At 44.3% G+C, this 15690-nt stretch overlaps 1 protein-coding gene across 1 annotated transcript; it reads left to right on the plus strand.

Annotated features, from left to right (window-relative positions):
* The first annotated feature begins 5779 nt into the window (after positions 1 to 5779).
* CTXND1 (cortexin domain containing 1) lies at positions 5780 to 5959 on the plus strand. The gene has a single exon (XM_065642158.1). It carries the CDS (start codon positions 5780 to 5782, stop codon positions 5957 to 5959), a length of 180 nt encoding a protein of 59 aa, XP_065498230.1.
* The last annotated feature ends 9731 nt before the right edge of the window (positions 5960 to 15690 follow it).

The following is a 15690-nucleotide window of genomic DNA, read 5'->3' on the forward strand; positions in this document are numbered from 1 at the left end:
TGGTTCCTCTCTCCAGCCTTCACAACCTACATCTTAAAACTCCTTTCTGTACCAACACCTCAGAGTAACCATCTCTGCAGGCATCCTGAGAACAACCAGGCAGGTTCTTACCACCTCACAGCTTTAACTACCACAACCTCCTCTCCTCCAGCCTGGACAAGCGTCTCCCACCACCACTGCATCAAACAGCACTGCAGAGGTCAGCTCCTGCTCTTTTTCTAAATTGAACAGGGAAACGGGTTTGTCATCCAGCAAGATTTAAGGGTTTGTTTGGTTGAAATTATTTTGTGAGAGTGCAAAAAAAAATATCATCCCAAATCAGATTAGAAAAAAATCCAAATAATTAGTAGTTTCTAAGTCCTAGTATATCAGTTCAGATCAATTAAATAGTTTTGTTTAAGCAACTGAAACATTTCGCTTCAATTCTGGCCACTTTTTGTTAAAAAAAAAAAAAGGAGAAAGGAAAAAACAAACAAACCCAACCCACAACAAAAACTAGGTAAAGAGACAGACGCCTGAGGAGTATCATTTCAGACCTGGCTGATCTTTCACTATGTGTTAAAAAAAAAAAAAAAATGGGGATTTTGCTTGTTTAAGAAGAAATAATGGCATGATGACCTTGAGCTCTAACATCACTCTTTGTATCATAATTGTACTTCTAGGGAATGTCTGACAAATCCGTCTTGCATACAACTGTATCCGATTGCCTCAGGCTGTCACTGGAGCAGTTCCCAACTGCTTAATGAATCTGTAACGCCCACATCCTGCCTGATGAGCAATGATGAATTTTCTTTTTTTTTTTTTCCAGAACACACGGGTGAGGAGAACTGCTTCCAGGTCTGGGTGGACGTGAACCTGAGTGGAGCCTGAACACCATTAAAGCCCCACTGACTAACAAAAATTTTAAAATATGACTACAGTCAGGATTTCAACTCTACAATGCTGCTATGCCGGGATGTGACAGGCTTCCTACCCAGGTCTGGAAGGTAGGGATCTGCTTGTATATATGAAATTGCATAGTTTCCCATCCCTCCCCTCCCTGCACATCTGTTGTTTTGGGAAAAGAGTACAGAAGAAGAAAAAGAGTTTTGAAATGTGTTATATGGGTTGACATGAGTGGAAACATGATCAACCAGTATAGGAACTGGTAAGGTTTAGACCAGCTCTCTGCAATATATGTGGTATATTATTACTTTAAATGTAAAGTGACAGTGCCAAGATTGTCAGGTTTGGAAAAAAACCCATGTATTTTAAAGTATGTTGTGTAGGTAAGAATGACGAAGTTTAGCTGCACTGATGATCACAAGCACTATATAGAGTCTGTAACAGAGCTGGTATACTAAAGAGGGTGCTAGCATATCTCCACCTGCTTGTGTACATCGTAAAAAAATGAATATATCTTCTCTTCTGTGGCAACCTTTCATGAAAAAAGCACTGGGAAACACAAAACAAACCTCAGAGCAAAGACCAAATGCTCAGGACAGATTATTTGTTGAGGTAGCAAAGTTCTTTATCCCCAGGCCGTGGTCCCTGACTGTTTTGCACATCACTGTCAGGCTGCAGATTTTCCCAACTGCAAGAATGGTTGGACAAGAACAACCCAGGGAGACCAGGGCATCAAAACTACATGATGCTAATCCCTCAGATGCTGACATACAGCTGCTGCCAAGTGCACACAGTCGCTTTTGGTACTGAATTACACTGCCCATCACAAGCCAGCTCAGGTCCATCCCCAGGATACTGAGGCTGCCTGCGGCACCCATCTATTCTCAGAGCAGTTAGACGGGGAGAGATTGTATTGAAACACCTGGAGATTTACAGAAAAGTGTACACTCAAGACCACTAAATTTAATAATCTGAACCAGGGATTGCCCTTCATCATTTGGCTTTGTTTAAACCAAATTACCTTTTCAACAAATCTGAAGAAGTTTTAAAAATACAATTCTACAGCTGGGTGCTGACAAGCTGGAAAAAAATAATTTTTGTACAATTCAGCTATTCAGAGAAAACTTGATCATTCAAGTGTGAACCTTTATAATCGTTTTTGCTAATCTCTCCCTTCCCACCACCCCGGGCACCCATATGCTGTGAACATCAGCTGTGCTGGTGAATTAGAGAAAAGCATCCAGCCAACCAGTCTGGAGCTGGAGCAAGAGTTCGTTTCAGTAGCACCGATGGATTTCACAAGCCAGACTAGGATTTCCAAAGCCATTCTGCTAAGGCACACAGCACATCCCCATTGGCTGAGATAGACGGTAGGATGTGCAGGTAGGGTCTCCTCCAGCATGGACCAACTCTGCTTCAACCTGTATGACACTTGCACACACCCCGCCACAAGCCTGGCTGTACCACTGGGCTCCAAGGAGATGAACGGGGAGGCTGAGGCACTGGCCAAGGAATTAGTAAATAAGCGGAACAAGTTTTTCAGCTGTGGAAGACCACAAGTACCTTGCAGATAGGGGTGAGTGACATGTAGCTGCTGTACCCTCACTCATGTATGTAAGCACATCATTGCTGTGCAGGAGCTCCAGCTGTCTGTGCTGGGAGACACAAGACATGTTGGATATTCATATGGGAACGAGCTTGTTCCCTCCCTGTGCACTGTTGTGTCCACAGGCAAATCCCCATCTGCAGCAGTGCTGAAGGGTTTTTAAATAATCAAACAGTACATCCATGGTAAAGCCCAGGAGCTGGACTTTCTCAAGAGGAATACAGCCCTGGTGAATACATGCAAATAACTCCTTTCACATTTGGGGACCACCTCTTGCTGGTCCCCAGTTGCCTGATCTAGATCAGTGGTATGTTCCAACAATAATAAATTCATCTGGAGACAACTGCCTCAGACACAACCAACCCCATTCCAGCACCACGATCCGCTCAGCACTAATAACTGTCTCTACACTGCCAAGCTGGCTGAAAGGCAATTGCAATAACTAACAGTGCAGAAAACGAACAAATGTGTTTTGACATCTAATCCACTGTGCAACTTGGATGAGCATAAGCATTATGTTGGTGCGGTTCTGACCAGCTGGAGCCATGGAGGAGGTTTTCCTTTCTGACAGTGCTGGTTTACAATCAGATTCAGGTGAGCGGTCAAGCTGTGAGCAACCAGAGCAACTGGGAGAGTCTGGCCTTTCTGGCCAGCCCCAAGAGATACATTCTCCATCATTAATGACTTAATGCAGAATAGTAGTCACAGCATAGAAACACTATCAAGTTCATGAGAAGAGCAGAAGGGGGTAAGGCATGTGAATTATTCAGCCTCAACAGGCTCTTTGGAAAAAATGACATTCCCACTGAAAATGCTGACTTTTTGGGAAAATGGATCAGCCTAAACCTGAAACCATTAGATTCAAGCTGTCACTGTAATTTCGTGTGCAAACTCCAGCTCAGATGCCACGCTCTTTCACTCTGCTCTCTGGGTAAAGCTGTCTGACATATCCTTCCATAATATGTTTTTCCCTCCCAGTGAGAGAGGGCGCTGCATGGCAGCCCAGGTGTTTCACAGGAAACATCGTCCAGCCACAGTCCTGCAGGCAGAGGCAAGCAGGAGGTTGCGGCACTTGAACCACAACGCCCATGAGCTTACATGATGGCATTTTGAAGAGAAAAAAAATCTCCAAGGAGCTCTACTTGAAAACTCATATCACTTTGAGTAAATGATTCATCCTTTAGAAGAAAGTACATTTGATTGAAAATGCAGTTTTTCATCAAAGATCAGTACTGATGGAAATTACCAGGTAGTTCTGATATTCTGTGGGAGGCAACAATGTGAAACACCACCACATGGTACAATAGCCAGAATGTCAGGAGGGAAATATCCAATCCATCTTTGTTGGATATTCACAAGAGTACTTCAGGAGGGACTGGGCTACGTTAGTAGTTTTGATAACATTTTAAAAATCCTACTCCACCAAAAAAAAAAAAGTATCTACACTTCATATTCAGCCTTGCTCACATGGTCTTGACTCTTTCACCAAATGAAGTTATAAACTGTAATGTAATATCTTGTGAGTGGTGAAATAGAATGATAAGAGTCTTCCGGGAATAAAAGACCTTTGATCAGGCTGAGTGAGCATTACAAGTCTGACCCCACTTCTCAGTGATTTCTTCATGAGCCCAAACTCACTGGTCCACCCTGAGGATCTGACTGGTAAATATACACGATGTCTGCTTTGTTTCGTTCACTTTGTGTCATCAGCTTCTCTTTCATCTCCCTACTGCAGGACTGGCTGTTGCGGTAATTTCTGTGCTTTCAGGAAATTAAAAAAAGATCTGCCGTCCTTGCGCTTAAAATAGACTAGAGGGCGCAGCTAATTTATACTTGCCTTGTAGGATCTAGGAGGTGGTGGAATTGGAAACCAATTTGAAAAGGAGTAAGTGATGAGATAGAGAAGTGTAACCTTTTAAAATAAAAGGTCCTCAGTTCACTCAGAAAAATTCTCAGGGCATAGGAGTTCAGGAATCACTGGGACACCCACTCACTGGCACAACATGATGCTGCAAGAACACGATGCTCTACCCTGATGTGAACTGCTGCTGAACCAGCCCTGCCAGCAGCATCTGCTCACTGGAAATGTAACCAGGCAAACTTAGCCATGTAGATAAAAACTGTTCCTTGGATTTCCTCACTGCATTAATGCAGTTATAGGGAGCAGCCAGGCCATTTGGTACCCAAATTTCACCCAATTCTTCCTATGATTCAAGATCTTTTTCCTATCTCTCTCTTCTCCAAATGAAGCAGGGGTTGATTCTCAGATTGATTATTGCATTTGATGGAAATGACTTGTTGTTGTTGTTCTTTGTTTTAAAGAGGCACATTCCTGCTTGTGTACAGTAGTAACCCTCAACACTTCTACCTCTTACCCTGACCAAAGGTAGATATTAGGAAAGGTTTCCCCCGCCCCTGGGCAGAGACTTGATTCCATGAGTCGGGTCAGTTCCTCTCCTCAGCATCATCACACAAAGCAGCTAAAGAACTATCCAGAGGAAAACCTGCAGAGGCAGAAGAGAGACAATAGCTACTGAAGCCATTTTGGTTATGGATTCAGATGATGAGGTCAGAAGAGACTTTTAGCTATGCAGACATCTGCATCAAATAAGATCATCCTTGTACTAATCACATAATCGCCTGTACCTCTGAGTGATAAAACATCCACTTAAAAATGATATTGCTCTTAAAAAAAAAAAATCTTCTTTTGCCTGAAGAACCTATGAGTACCAGAGATTAAATGTTATGGAAAATAAGTACACATAATTTTCACTTTGCTTTGTGCCAGCAAGAGACAGGGAATGTTTGGACAGAGAAGAAAATTGGGATAGAAACAGTCTGCTCTGCCATTTGTCTGCTCTTTCACACTAGCAGAGGAGAGGAAATATTTTTATGATTGGGAAATGCAGAGACAAGAACAGTGTCTGTACCTCTTAAGAGACGATATTTCAAGTGGATAGTGTTCATTCACCACTGCTCTTTTCTTTGTTAACATCTCTTTTTATTATCTAATGTTTTAGCAAGAAGCATTCATGGCCTGAATTCAGGTGGAGATGAGGTTTCTCCTGTTCACAGCTCTCCCTGTTACCTTAGCTGTGACATTTCCAGCAGGTTTATTTCCCTACAAGAATATATCACATAGATCTTTCTGTTTCCAGTTCCACCCTCAAGTTTCCCTGTACTCAGGAGCAGCAATCACTTGTGTCTGACACTGGCACCACGTTTGTTTTGCAGGTGGTTGATGATGTCAGGAGTAAAGAGAAACCCAGATGAAGAGCGGCATAAGCAATGGAGGGACCAACCCCCGAGCCTGTGTATGTTGATGTGGACAAGGGACTGACATTGGCATGTTTTGTCTTCCTCTGCCTCTTCTTGATTGTGATGATTATTCGCTGTGCAAAAGTCATCATGGACCCTTACAGTGCCATCCCCACGTCTACATGGGAGGAGCAGCATCTAGATGACTGAGAGGACTTTACTAGGCAGAGCCACAAAATGCTGCAATCCAGGAGGCCTCTTCCCGCCGGGAAAGCAAACACACAAAAAGCCATTTTCAGATATGCAGGGTAATGGCAATATCTCTAAGAGCACACAGTGTGAGTGATTCTTGCTCAACAGATCAGGATATCAGCAAGCCATTCAGGCAGCCCAGTTTAATACTATGCAGCAACCCTTATTTTGCTGAAACCAGTTATCATTAACTCAAGTAGCACAAGACTTCCCAAACTTTTCACATTGTAACTCTTGGTCTAGCACAGTTTGCCCTCCTCTTACTGTCTCCCACAAATTCAGGGTAACCATCAGAATTTGGTAAAGCAACAAGAACATTTTGTCTTTTCTGGAAATGGATTGCTCCAAATATCTTCCTCAGTCATTATATTTCTGCTTTGAAAAAGGCTCAGGTTTTATAGTGTTGTATCCCAGAGCATCAGTAAGTAGAAGCTCTAAAACATCCTGGTTAAATAGGGTAATATGAGCAGATTAATTCCTGGCTCGCTTGTTTCTGGATACACACTTCCTACCACAACACAGTCATATTTCCCATGATCAGGATACGGAAGCTCTCAGATTGCGGTTCCCAAGGGTGTCACGCACTACTGATGATCCTGTAGCACCACCTCACTCTATCCTACTCATGCAAACAACAGGCATTTTATCATCTGCCACAGTTCCATGGATTAGCCAGAAGTGTCAGACCATCTACGATGAGCTTGGTAGCCACAAGAAGTCCAAGGAGAAGAGCTTGGACAGCACTAGTTTCAAGCATATAGAACTCGCTGTGATTTTCAAAGAGTGATTCCACATGCAACTTCATCTTTTGTTTCAGATTCACTTCAGTGGGGTGAGATACAAATAGAATGACAAAGACAATAAGCAAGGAGACAATGCTCCTAGTTTGTCCCTCAGATTCCTAAGCATAACAGTTACGGCAACATACAATAATATGCATTCTACCTCGGAGATATTCAGCACCTTCGAAAGAATTTTCCTGCAAATGTGTGAGGCGAAGAGCTGTACATTTCCTTCTCTCAATTCATTAAGACAACCATTTTGCAAGAAAGCTTATGAGAACAGGGGAGCTTTAGAAATCTATTATTTACCATCTGAACAGTGGTGATTGAGGGATTCCCATGTCCTCTATTCCCCCTAAGGTTTGCTCACAGCTGCCTTTTTTAGCGACTACATGTTTGGCTTAAGGGATTTTAAGGAGTTGCTGAAGCAATATGGAATAAGTACTGCAATCACAACAAGCATCATATGCAGACAAGACTTGAAAGCACAAATCTGCAAGAAGGGCATTTCACTATTTCTCCTCTTCCTTAACGTCCTACCATCCATTCCCAAAGGTCTGGGAAGGAATCAGGACATAGACATTGAAGGTTACCATTCTCAGTTCTGACAGATTTGTTTGATGATCACACGAGTCACTTTATGTGCCTCGGTCTGCTCATTGGTGAAATGGCTACAACAATATTAACTTGTCACACATTGTTTTTTCTGTCTCATAATACCAGAAAGCACTTGGAGACCTTTACATAGAGACACAGAAATAAGGTATTGATTCACAACTCTTCCTGTGAAACTAATGGGGAAGGTCTGAATCTTAGTATACAGCCAGGGAAGTTCTCTCCAGGCAGAGGACTTGTCCAGACCTCCATTTACTCTCTCACTAAGACTGTAGTATTTTGAGTCATGCCAAGTATCTCCTGGCTTTGTTACATAGTCCACTGATTTCTGAGGACAGTCTGGATGTAAGGCACTCGGCACTGTGATTACAGAGTTCCCAAAATAGCAGGCTATGAGGCACATGATGATTTTTGCATAAATCCTTTGCACTGCATAAATTTCGCTAATCTCTGTTGTAGGAGATCTCATTCAGGAGGCAGGAGATTTGAGGACTGGCTTTAATCCTCCTATTCTCTACCAAGAGACCTCCACTGCTTCAATTACCCACTACAGATTGCTCATCAGGCTATTATTTAGCCTCAGTTTCTGCTAGCCAGCTAATCACCAGTAACAGGACTTACTCAAGCGTGAATATTAATGTTCACCATACTTTGAGCAAACACATTACTCTCTCTTATTCATGAGTGTGTCTATCTGTACCATACGAATGGGTGCCCTAGCTCAAAGGAGATTGCTTCTGTTCCCTGGGCTAAAGCTTTAAACCCATTTTTTTATCACCACGTCTCACATCCCACCTTGATACTAGTGGAGCCACTTACAGAATAAACAAAAAAATCCCAAATAAATCTATTTCCAAACTAGAGATGCTTTCACTTCACAGATTACCTGGCTGCATTCACAGATGATGCAGAGCAAGACCAGAGCCTGTCATCGCTTTCCCAATGCCAATACTGCACTTGGTGTTTATCTGCATGCAGAACTCTCTTTGTCACGTGTCTCTGATAAGCCCCTGTTCAGCTAAGGACTTACACACATGCTTAAGTTTAAGCCTCCGAGCATCCTGCTTGACTACGCAGAGATCAAGGCCAGTCATGTTGCTGTCTTTGGCAGGGTCACCAATGCACAATCCTTGCAAGAGCAAAGCCTGTGTGAGAACAAAGGGTTACAAATGCTGGGGAAGAAAATGAACATTTTTTTCTTTGCAAGAATGTGTGCCACTTCTTTTATCTCTGTTTGTCCAACTGTACAAACCATCTTCTGGATCTTCCTGAAGATTCTAGAGGAAAGATCCCTATGGGTAGCTCTATTTTATAATGAAAAGGTACTTAACTTTCTGGCATAGTCTGTCAAGTCCATCCTGCTGTTGACAAAAAGAGTCTCTATAAGCATCTACATATTCATGTCAAACCTTTTCAGATGACTGTGTAAAAGTCAATGCAATTGTTTTTATATAGCTAATGTAAACGCATTCTAATTTCTGCCTTCACCCACTGGTTACAATCACACAAAGTCACCACTTTTTAACCAAAAGCAATACTAAACATCATGCCAAAAGCAGAAATTTTACCCTTCTTGTATTCAGAGTCAGGACTTGCCCACCTGAGGTGCATCACTGCAGTATTCCAATGCCAATCCTGCAAGCCTTGGCAGCAAAGCCGCCCTCACAGCCCATGGATGGTCCACTTTAGCAGGGGCTGCATTGCTGGGCTTGCTAGTAATTTCAGCTGCATGCAACAAGTGCCTCTGCTAGTTTGTTTCTTTTAATCATTATGCCATACTACCAGCAATTGCACTCAGAGGAAATAATTCAAACTTGCAGCAAATATATTTATCTAATGCAATAAACAGCTTCAATATGAAAAGCCTTCTTGTTGTCTCTCTTGTGGTTCACTTGTAGTTACCAGGATCTCTCAAAAGCCACCCCCAACACAAGAACATGATTTTCAAGAAAGATACACATTCCTGAGAGCCCTCCTTAGAGGCTGACAGCAGAGAACTGCTCGCTGTGCAGCAACACCACTACAGACTCTCAGGAGCTCAGGACAGAGCTGATGGAGCTCTGAGGTTCCTGGGGCTCTGCTGGGAGGTCAGGTCCTCCTAAAGGGCTGTTTCAGGTTATTCCCTTGGTCAGGAGGAACACAGAGCTGAGCAGAGCTGCAGTTCAGCGGGGGACTGCAACATGCTGTGTTTCAGTAACTCCTTATCAGTAACGAATTGCATGCTGAAAGAAATACAGAGACCAGAATCCCTCCTGCTAGCAACTGAAAATGAAGAGTGTGGAACATCTGTGGGGTCTCTTTGAAGAAGCCACAGAGTATGGGATGTGCTGAGTACCAAGTGCCCAGGGAACCACTCCTCTTGAAAAAGATGAAGAGATAAATTGCTAATTCTTTCATCTTGTAAGAAAGCTCTGTTGCCTGAAAGCTGGGCACTTTATATATGTGCTTGTCCCTGCAGTGAGTCCTCTGGCACAAGAACCTTTTTGCCTGAAACCCAGTTTGTCACAAAGACAAAACTCCAGTGATAAATCATTAACCATGCCCTAGTCAGAAGCAGAGGCTGGAGTCTTTATGCAGCTACTATGGCTAATATAAGTACACCTGAACTGAAGCCAGCAGTGCCTGAGTTTGGGTAGACACCCTGGACAACTGCAAGCATAAAGGTTTTTTCTGAAAAAAAAAAAAAACACGAATAATGCCAGCCAGGGAACTGCATGAGCAATGCTGCTGCAGCCTGGGCTGTCCAAAGGTGTCCCCAGCTTGTTGGGTCATTACAGGTCTCAGTGGGTAACCCCAGCCCATGTTACCAGAGCTCGGAAGTCAAGTCAGCTCAGGACTTTGATGGGGAAAATGCTTTGCTCAGACTCTGGCAATCTCCATGGCACACACAGGGAGGGTGGTGAAGACAGCAGACTTCATATATCTAACAGGTTCACTTTAGCAGCCAGTGCCCCAGAAAAAAAGAGTGAGTGTATGAGAGATTATGGCAGTGACTTCAAGACAGCTCCAAATTAAACTTCCATGGAGCCAGACTGATGGCAATCACCCGCAGCTTGGCTCTCTGTGATAATTGAGCCTACAAAGCCTTGAGCTTCTCCACCTGGAGATACCCAAGGACAGCAGCGACACCATGACCTGCATGTAGACTGAGCATTACTGCTGGGGAGCGAGGAGACAGCCCAAAGGAGCAGCCACCCCTACAGATCAACATGGCAATGCATGGAGTGACATCCATGCACCAGCACCAGACACCAAACTCAGTCCTGGTCCACAGTGGTGCTGGATCTGCCCCAACCATCAGCACAGCAACACCATTGCAATGGCTTTGGCTGAGCTGCCCATGACAGGAAAATTAAACACATGCTGGAAAATTTAAATTCACTTTCTCCCTTTCCTTTGTCTCTGTCTCTGACCTTGTCAACCCAGATTTGCCAGCCTTCAAACCACTTGTCTTAGCTGTCTCATGGTTTTATGTCTCAGGTGACTTGATTTAAATAAAGGATATTAAATCCTGAATTTTAACCATGTCTTAACACTGCAATGGGAATTCTTTATTTCAGTCAACATTCTTTTGTATTTACATATTTGTAAAAAACTGGTTTTGTTAAAAATGGTTGACACCCTTTGGCCACTACTTGTTCTTGCTAACCAGGAGGAAAACACTGCTCATACATACATTTTTAAAGCAATACACAGTTTAAGATTCTGTTTGCATTTATTCTCAGGGTTCGATTAAATGAACAATGGCATTAAGATTTGTTGAATGATACACTTCTTAGTTACAAAACTCCATGTTTTGTACTGGGACTTGTCCAGGCAGCTCCCAGAAAGAAATCAGAAATCAAAAGTGTATTAAAATTTCATGCAGTGTGCTGAAGCCATAAGAAAAGCAAAGTTTTTTGAAATGTATTTTATATTTAAGACTAATTGGATTTCTCAGGCAGCAGCTGCATTGCCTCTGCAGAACAAAGGAAGTACCCGGTATGGGCAAGTGGGCAGCAGAGCTGGGCAGCCCACCAGCCCCTGAGGACAACCCCAGAGCCACCCAGGATCAGGGTCATGGGACATGGCAGCTCCAGGGCATCCACCGCTCTGCAGGGCAGTGGGGATGCAGGTCCTCAGCCCTGAAGCACATCTGCCCTGGCTCCAGCAACAGCAAAGAGGGGGCCAAAAACCCCTGCTTGCACTTGCAGCTCCCAACCACTTCCTTAATATTCACTGGCAAATGTGTCGATCTACAAGCCAACCCAACAGGTGCTCAGCTGCCTCCAGGGACCTCTGCTCCTGCAGCCTTTCCCTTAGACATTAACCGTGTCTACCCCAGCCCTGTTACAGCTGCCAATTAAACAATATCAAGCAAATGGAGTAAAAATTAGAAAGCATAGGTCTGTAATTAAAACTTCACAGAAAGCCAAAGACATATGCAACAGAGAAAATGTTGAGGTGAAGATGTTCTTGGAGATGAGGGGACATGAGGAGGAGAAACAGCTCACAGCAGATTGGTGCGGGGCAGCATGGTGTCAATACTTCAGTGTGTCCTCAGCTACTTCCAAAGTCTTCAATCAGTTTTTAAATTCCAGAAATCATCTCTTTCTTTCTTACTAAGCAGTAACTACGTGGGCATCCTAAACAGAGGCAGCAATCAAGCCTGAGAAATGGCCTCCTGCCTTACTGCTTAAAGCCAAAACCAGTATGAATATCACCTACCACCTCTGTCCCCCTTAACAAAGCCACTGCCTTGACCCTGAATAGCTACTGAAAAAAACGTTTTACTTTGAGTTATTACCATCTGGTTAATGAAAGAATTGTGAATATTGCTGACCAAAACATTTTCATCAAAACTGATTTTTTTTTCCATGATATCACATCCATTTCTAATTAGAATCACTGCAGAAAACTATTTTTGGCAAAAATGCTGGCATTTCACACAGAAAATCTATTGTTTCCCTTCAATTCTGAAATAGTGCTTTAAGGGCTTTATTCTGTGCTTTTCTTTTGACACTTAATTATACCAAAAGTGCTATTATAAATTATAGTCAGCTTTTTCATTACATACCAACCAGATGATGCTTTGGTCTATAAGAAAACAGATCTCAAACAGAGGCTGCCTTTAGTTTCCTTACCAGCAAAATAACAAAAACAGATGAAATATTATCAGGCAGTGTGATTCACTGCAGGTATGACCCTCTCAATAAGGCAGCACAACACAGAAGTATCTCCTGCATCCCTCCAAGACCTCCCATGCAACATTTCAGCGTTACTCACCCCAGGATCGCTGCACTCCAGCACGGGTCACTCCTGGGAACTGCTGAACTCCATTGAACATGAAACACAGTCAGCAAGAAGGATGCTCCAGGCAAGCTTAAGAGCTGTGGTTTCTATTTAAACACACATTTTCCTTTCCTCTGGTCAGGAAAGAAAGGTCTCCCTTCCAACACAACTTTTCATGGCTCTGAACGAGGTCTCCCTGGTGGCTGACCCAGCAGAAGGGTTTTATTTTTCCTCCAGGCTTCTGAAGGTCCAAGGAGGAATTTCTTCTCCTACACCCAGGTCACAAACCTGGTGCTATGACATGGCAGAGGAAAAGGAGCTCTGGGATTGATTTTTGTTCCTTTTTCATTTTTGGTGGAACCCAGGTTATAAGGAAGCTAAGGAAGACATTTAAATCAAATTAACATTGATAACCTCTATAAGCAGAGAGAGCAGTGCTCAAACTTAGTTGCAGCAAAAACCTCCAGAAGCAGGGGGTAAGCTCTTTACAAAGAGGATCAACCCAGTTGAAATGGCACTTCAAAAATAAACTTTTCTAAGCACCAAGCCCACATGCTGAACTGAAAGCACCCAAACTGAAGCACCCTCCTGCTCCAAGAACCTCATCTTCTCATCTCTGCTCACCTTCATTTCCATTCTGCAGATACCTTTCCCCCAAACCAGAAGAAGAGCTCTCTGACTTTCAATTTAAAGGCCAAGGGTGCAAAATGGCCCCAGCTGCCCCAGTGGAGCAAACAGGAGGTGCCCAAAACACCTGGGTGTTTCCCAAAACTTGCCTTGGAGGCTGTTACCTCCCCAGGCAGTGGGTGCAGCTGTGGCTGTACTGCTGCAAGTCGTAGGAAAAAGCAACACTAATTTAGGACAGCACTGCAGGTTGCAATATAGATGTATCCTTCATTTTCCCCTTGACACAGGATACCCTGGCAGGGGTGAGGATCAGGAGTGTTGGTGGCTCTGGGTTTGCTGTGCCCAGCTGTGGGACCCCTATGGGACCCACCCAAACAAAGCCCATGACCTTATTCTAGGGTTGAAAAGAAAGTGGCCTTGGGCATCAAAAGAAAAGTTTATCTCCTTTTTTAGCATCTCCCTGCTTTTTGGCCCCCATCCATGCAGCAGGCAGCAGATGTCTCTGAGCTCTGTCCTGAGCAAGGTTTTGGACTTTCTCCAGCTCACCTCTGAAACCTGCTCTCAGAGCTGTAGCTGAGCTCTTTTCCAGAAAATCTTCACCTTCTGGGAACCTAGGACTTCTCCATATGTCCCCAGGCTGGAGTAGCTTCAGCTCTGTCATCTTGGAGTTGCAGGGGGGACCTTTCCACCTCCCGCCCATGCCCAATCCAGTGCAGGGGTGCTTGGCCAGACACTGGGGGTTGTGGCCCCGGGACGGGACGTTTGGCCACAGCAGATGGAAAGGGGCTGGGGCTGTGGCTGGCAGCCTGGCTCTGGTCGGGATTTGTGCCTGGGTGTCTCTGTCATGGCAGGGTTTGGTTTGCAGCAGGGCTCTCAGCACCACTGACCTTCCTGCCTGCCCAAGCAAGGAGCTCAATTTCCACTTGTTGGCAGCAACTGTAGCGTCAGGTTGGCTCTCTGGCAGAGGAACTTGCTGTCCATGTACAGGACTCACCTTTCCCTTGCACAAAGTGAGGGGAGAGCACCATGGATTGAACAGTTCCTATAAGTATCCCTGCACCCAGAAAGCATTGACACCGCGGTCCTTCCTGCCTGCAAAATGTCTTGCATCAAGGTCAAACCCCACGACTAATGACACGCTGCCCCAACATCAGCTCTTGTCTCTCTGTAGTTGCACCCTTCTCCTCAGACATCGCGTTTCCAACACATCAGATACAGCAAGGTGCAATATGGGTGTTGTTTCTGCGGAGAAATTCCTCCACTGGATAAATGCTTTCTGTGTCCTCCTGCTGCTACCAGGACTAAAGCCAGGCTGCACTCAGAGGAGCCGCATGAGTTATTTCAAAATCCAAGAGGGAGGGTGTCAACTGTGGTTGTGCTTTAAGGTCAAAAGAGAGCACAAAGCATCCTATAAATTGACAACCAAGTCAGAGTACATTAAATAAATATCTGCCTATTAGTTCAGCTCTGAGTTTCCACAAAAGCCTGAAGGGGAAATAGCTTTTCCTTGATAAACAACGAGCCACTGTTTTCCTGGCCAGGTCATCCCTCCCTGTGAGAGTGGAATGTCTTGGGCTGAAAATTTAAATTGATCTGGGGATGATCCTCCAAGTATAATTCTTTAAAGGGACTATTATTACTGCACACTGGAATAGAGCCCATTTCAGTTAACATGCCCCGTTAGCAGTGATTTATCTGCATTGCCATATTTTTTCATTAATCTTCACTTCAAATAGATTTTTCTCTCCTGTGTGGCCGAGAGGTTCACACTCCCGATGATATCAAACACCCACGTGGCCCACACCAGCAAAACTACCCAGGAGACCTTGAGAGGAGCGACGGGGCAGCCACGGAAAAGCAGCCACCTGTGCTCATCCCGCTGTCACTGCACGGAGCCAGCAGCCTCATCAGGCTCTCCACTTTGAGGACCAAGCAAATATTTAACAAGTTCCCTTTGCATTGTACCAGAGTTCATTATCCAGTCTCCTGAGCTCCTTCAGTCAGTAATATCCCTCTAATTGATGTGATTTGGCACTTGGCCATAGAGTTTAATTGATTTGTAGGCCAGCGGGAGACGGCAGATGCCCTTTACACTTGAGAAAAGTGGCATGTGGCTTTGTTTACCGCTGGCTGCAAGGGGATGCCAAGGCAAGAGATGCCTTGTAGGAGTGCGGGAAGGGGGTTTGCCTCCTCCCTGTCCTCTCACCGCAGCCCCTGTGAGGTGACCAGGTGTGACCACCTGCGGATCACTCCAAGCCATGAAGTTCACCCTCCCTCCTTGACCCCAGGGAAGCTGGTGCACAGGGTGAGAGAAATCATAGAATCATAGAATCATTTGGGTTGGAAGACACCCTTAAGATCATCGAGTCCAACCATAACCTAACTCTGGCACTA

This window comes from Caloenas nicobarica, chromosome 10, assembly GCF_036013445.1.
Source record: "Caloenas nicobarica isolate bCalNic1 chromosome 10, bCalNic1.hap1, whole genome shotgun sequence".
Lineage (NCBI taxonomy): Eukaryota > Metazoa > Chordata > Aves > Columbiformes > Columbidae > Caloenas > Caloenas nicobarica.

Bases quoted from the DNA above. Each gene is read 5' to 3' on its own strand.
- CTXND1 (XM_065642158.1), top strand. From the start codon at position 5,780: ATGGAGGGACCAACCCCCGAGCCTGTGTATGTTGATGTGGACAAGGGA.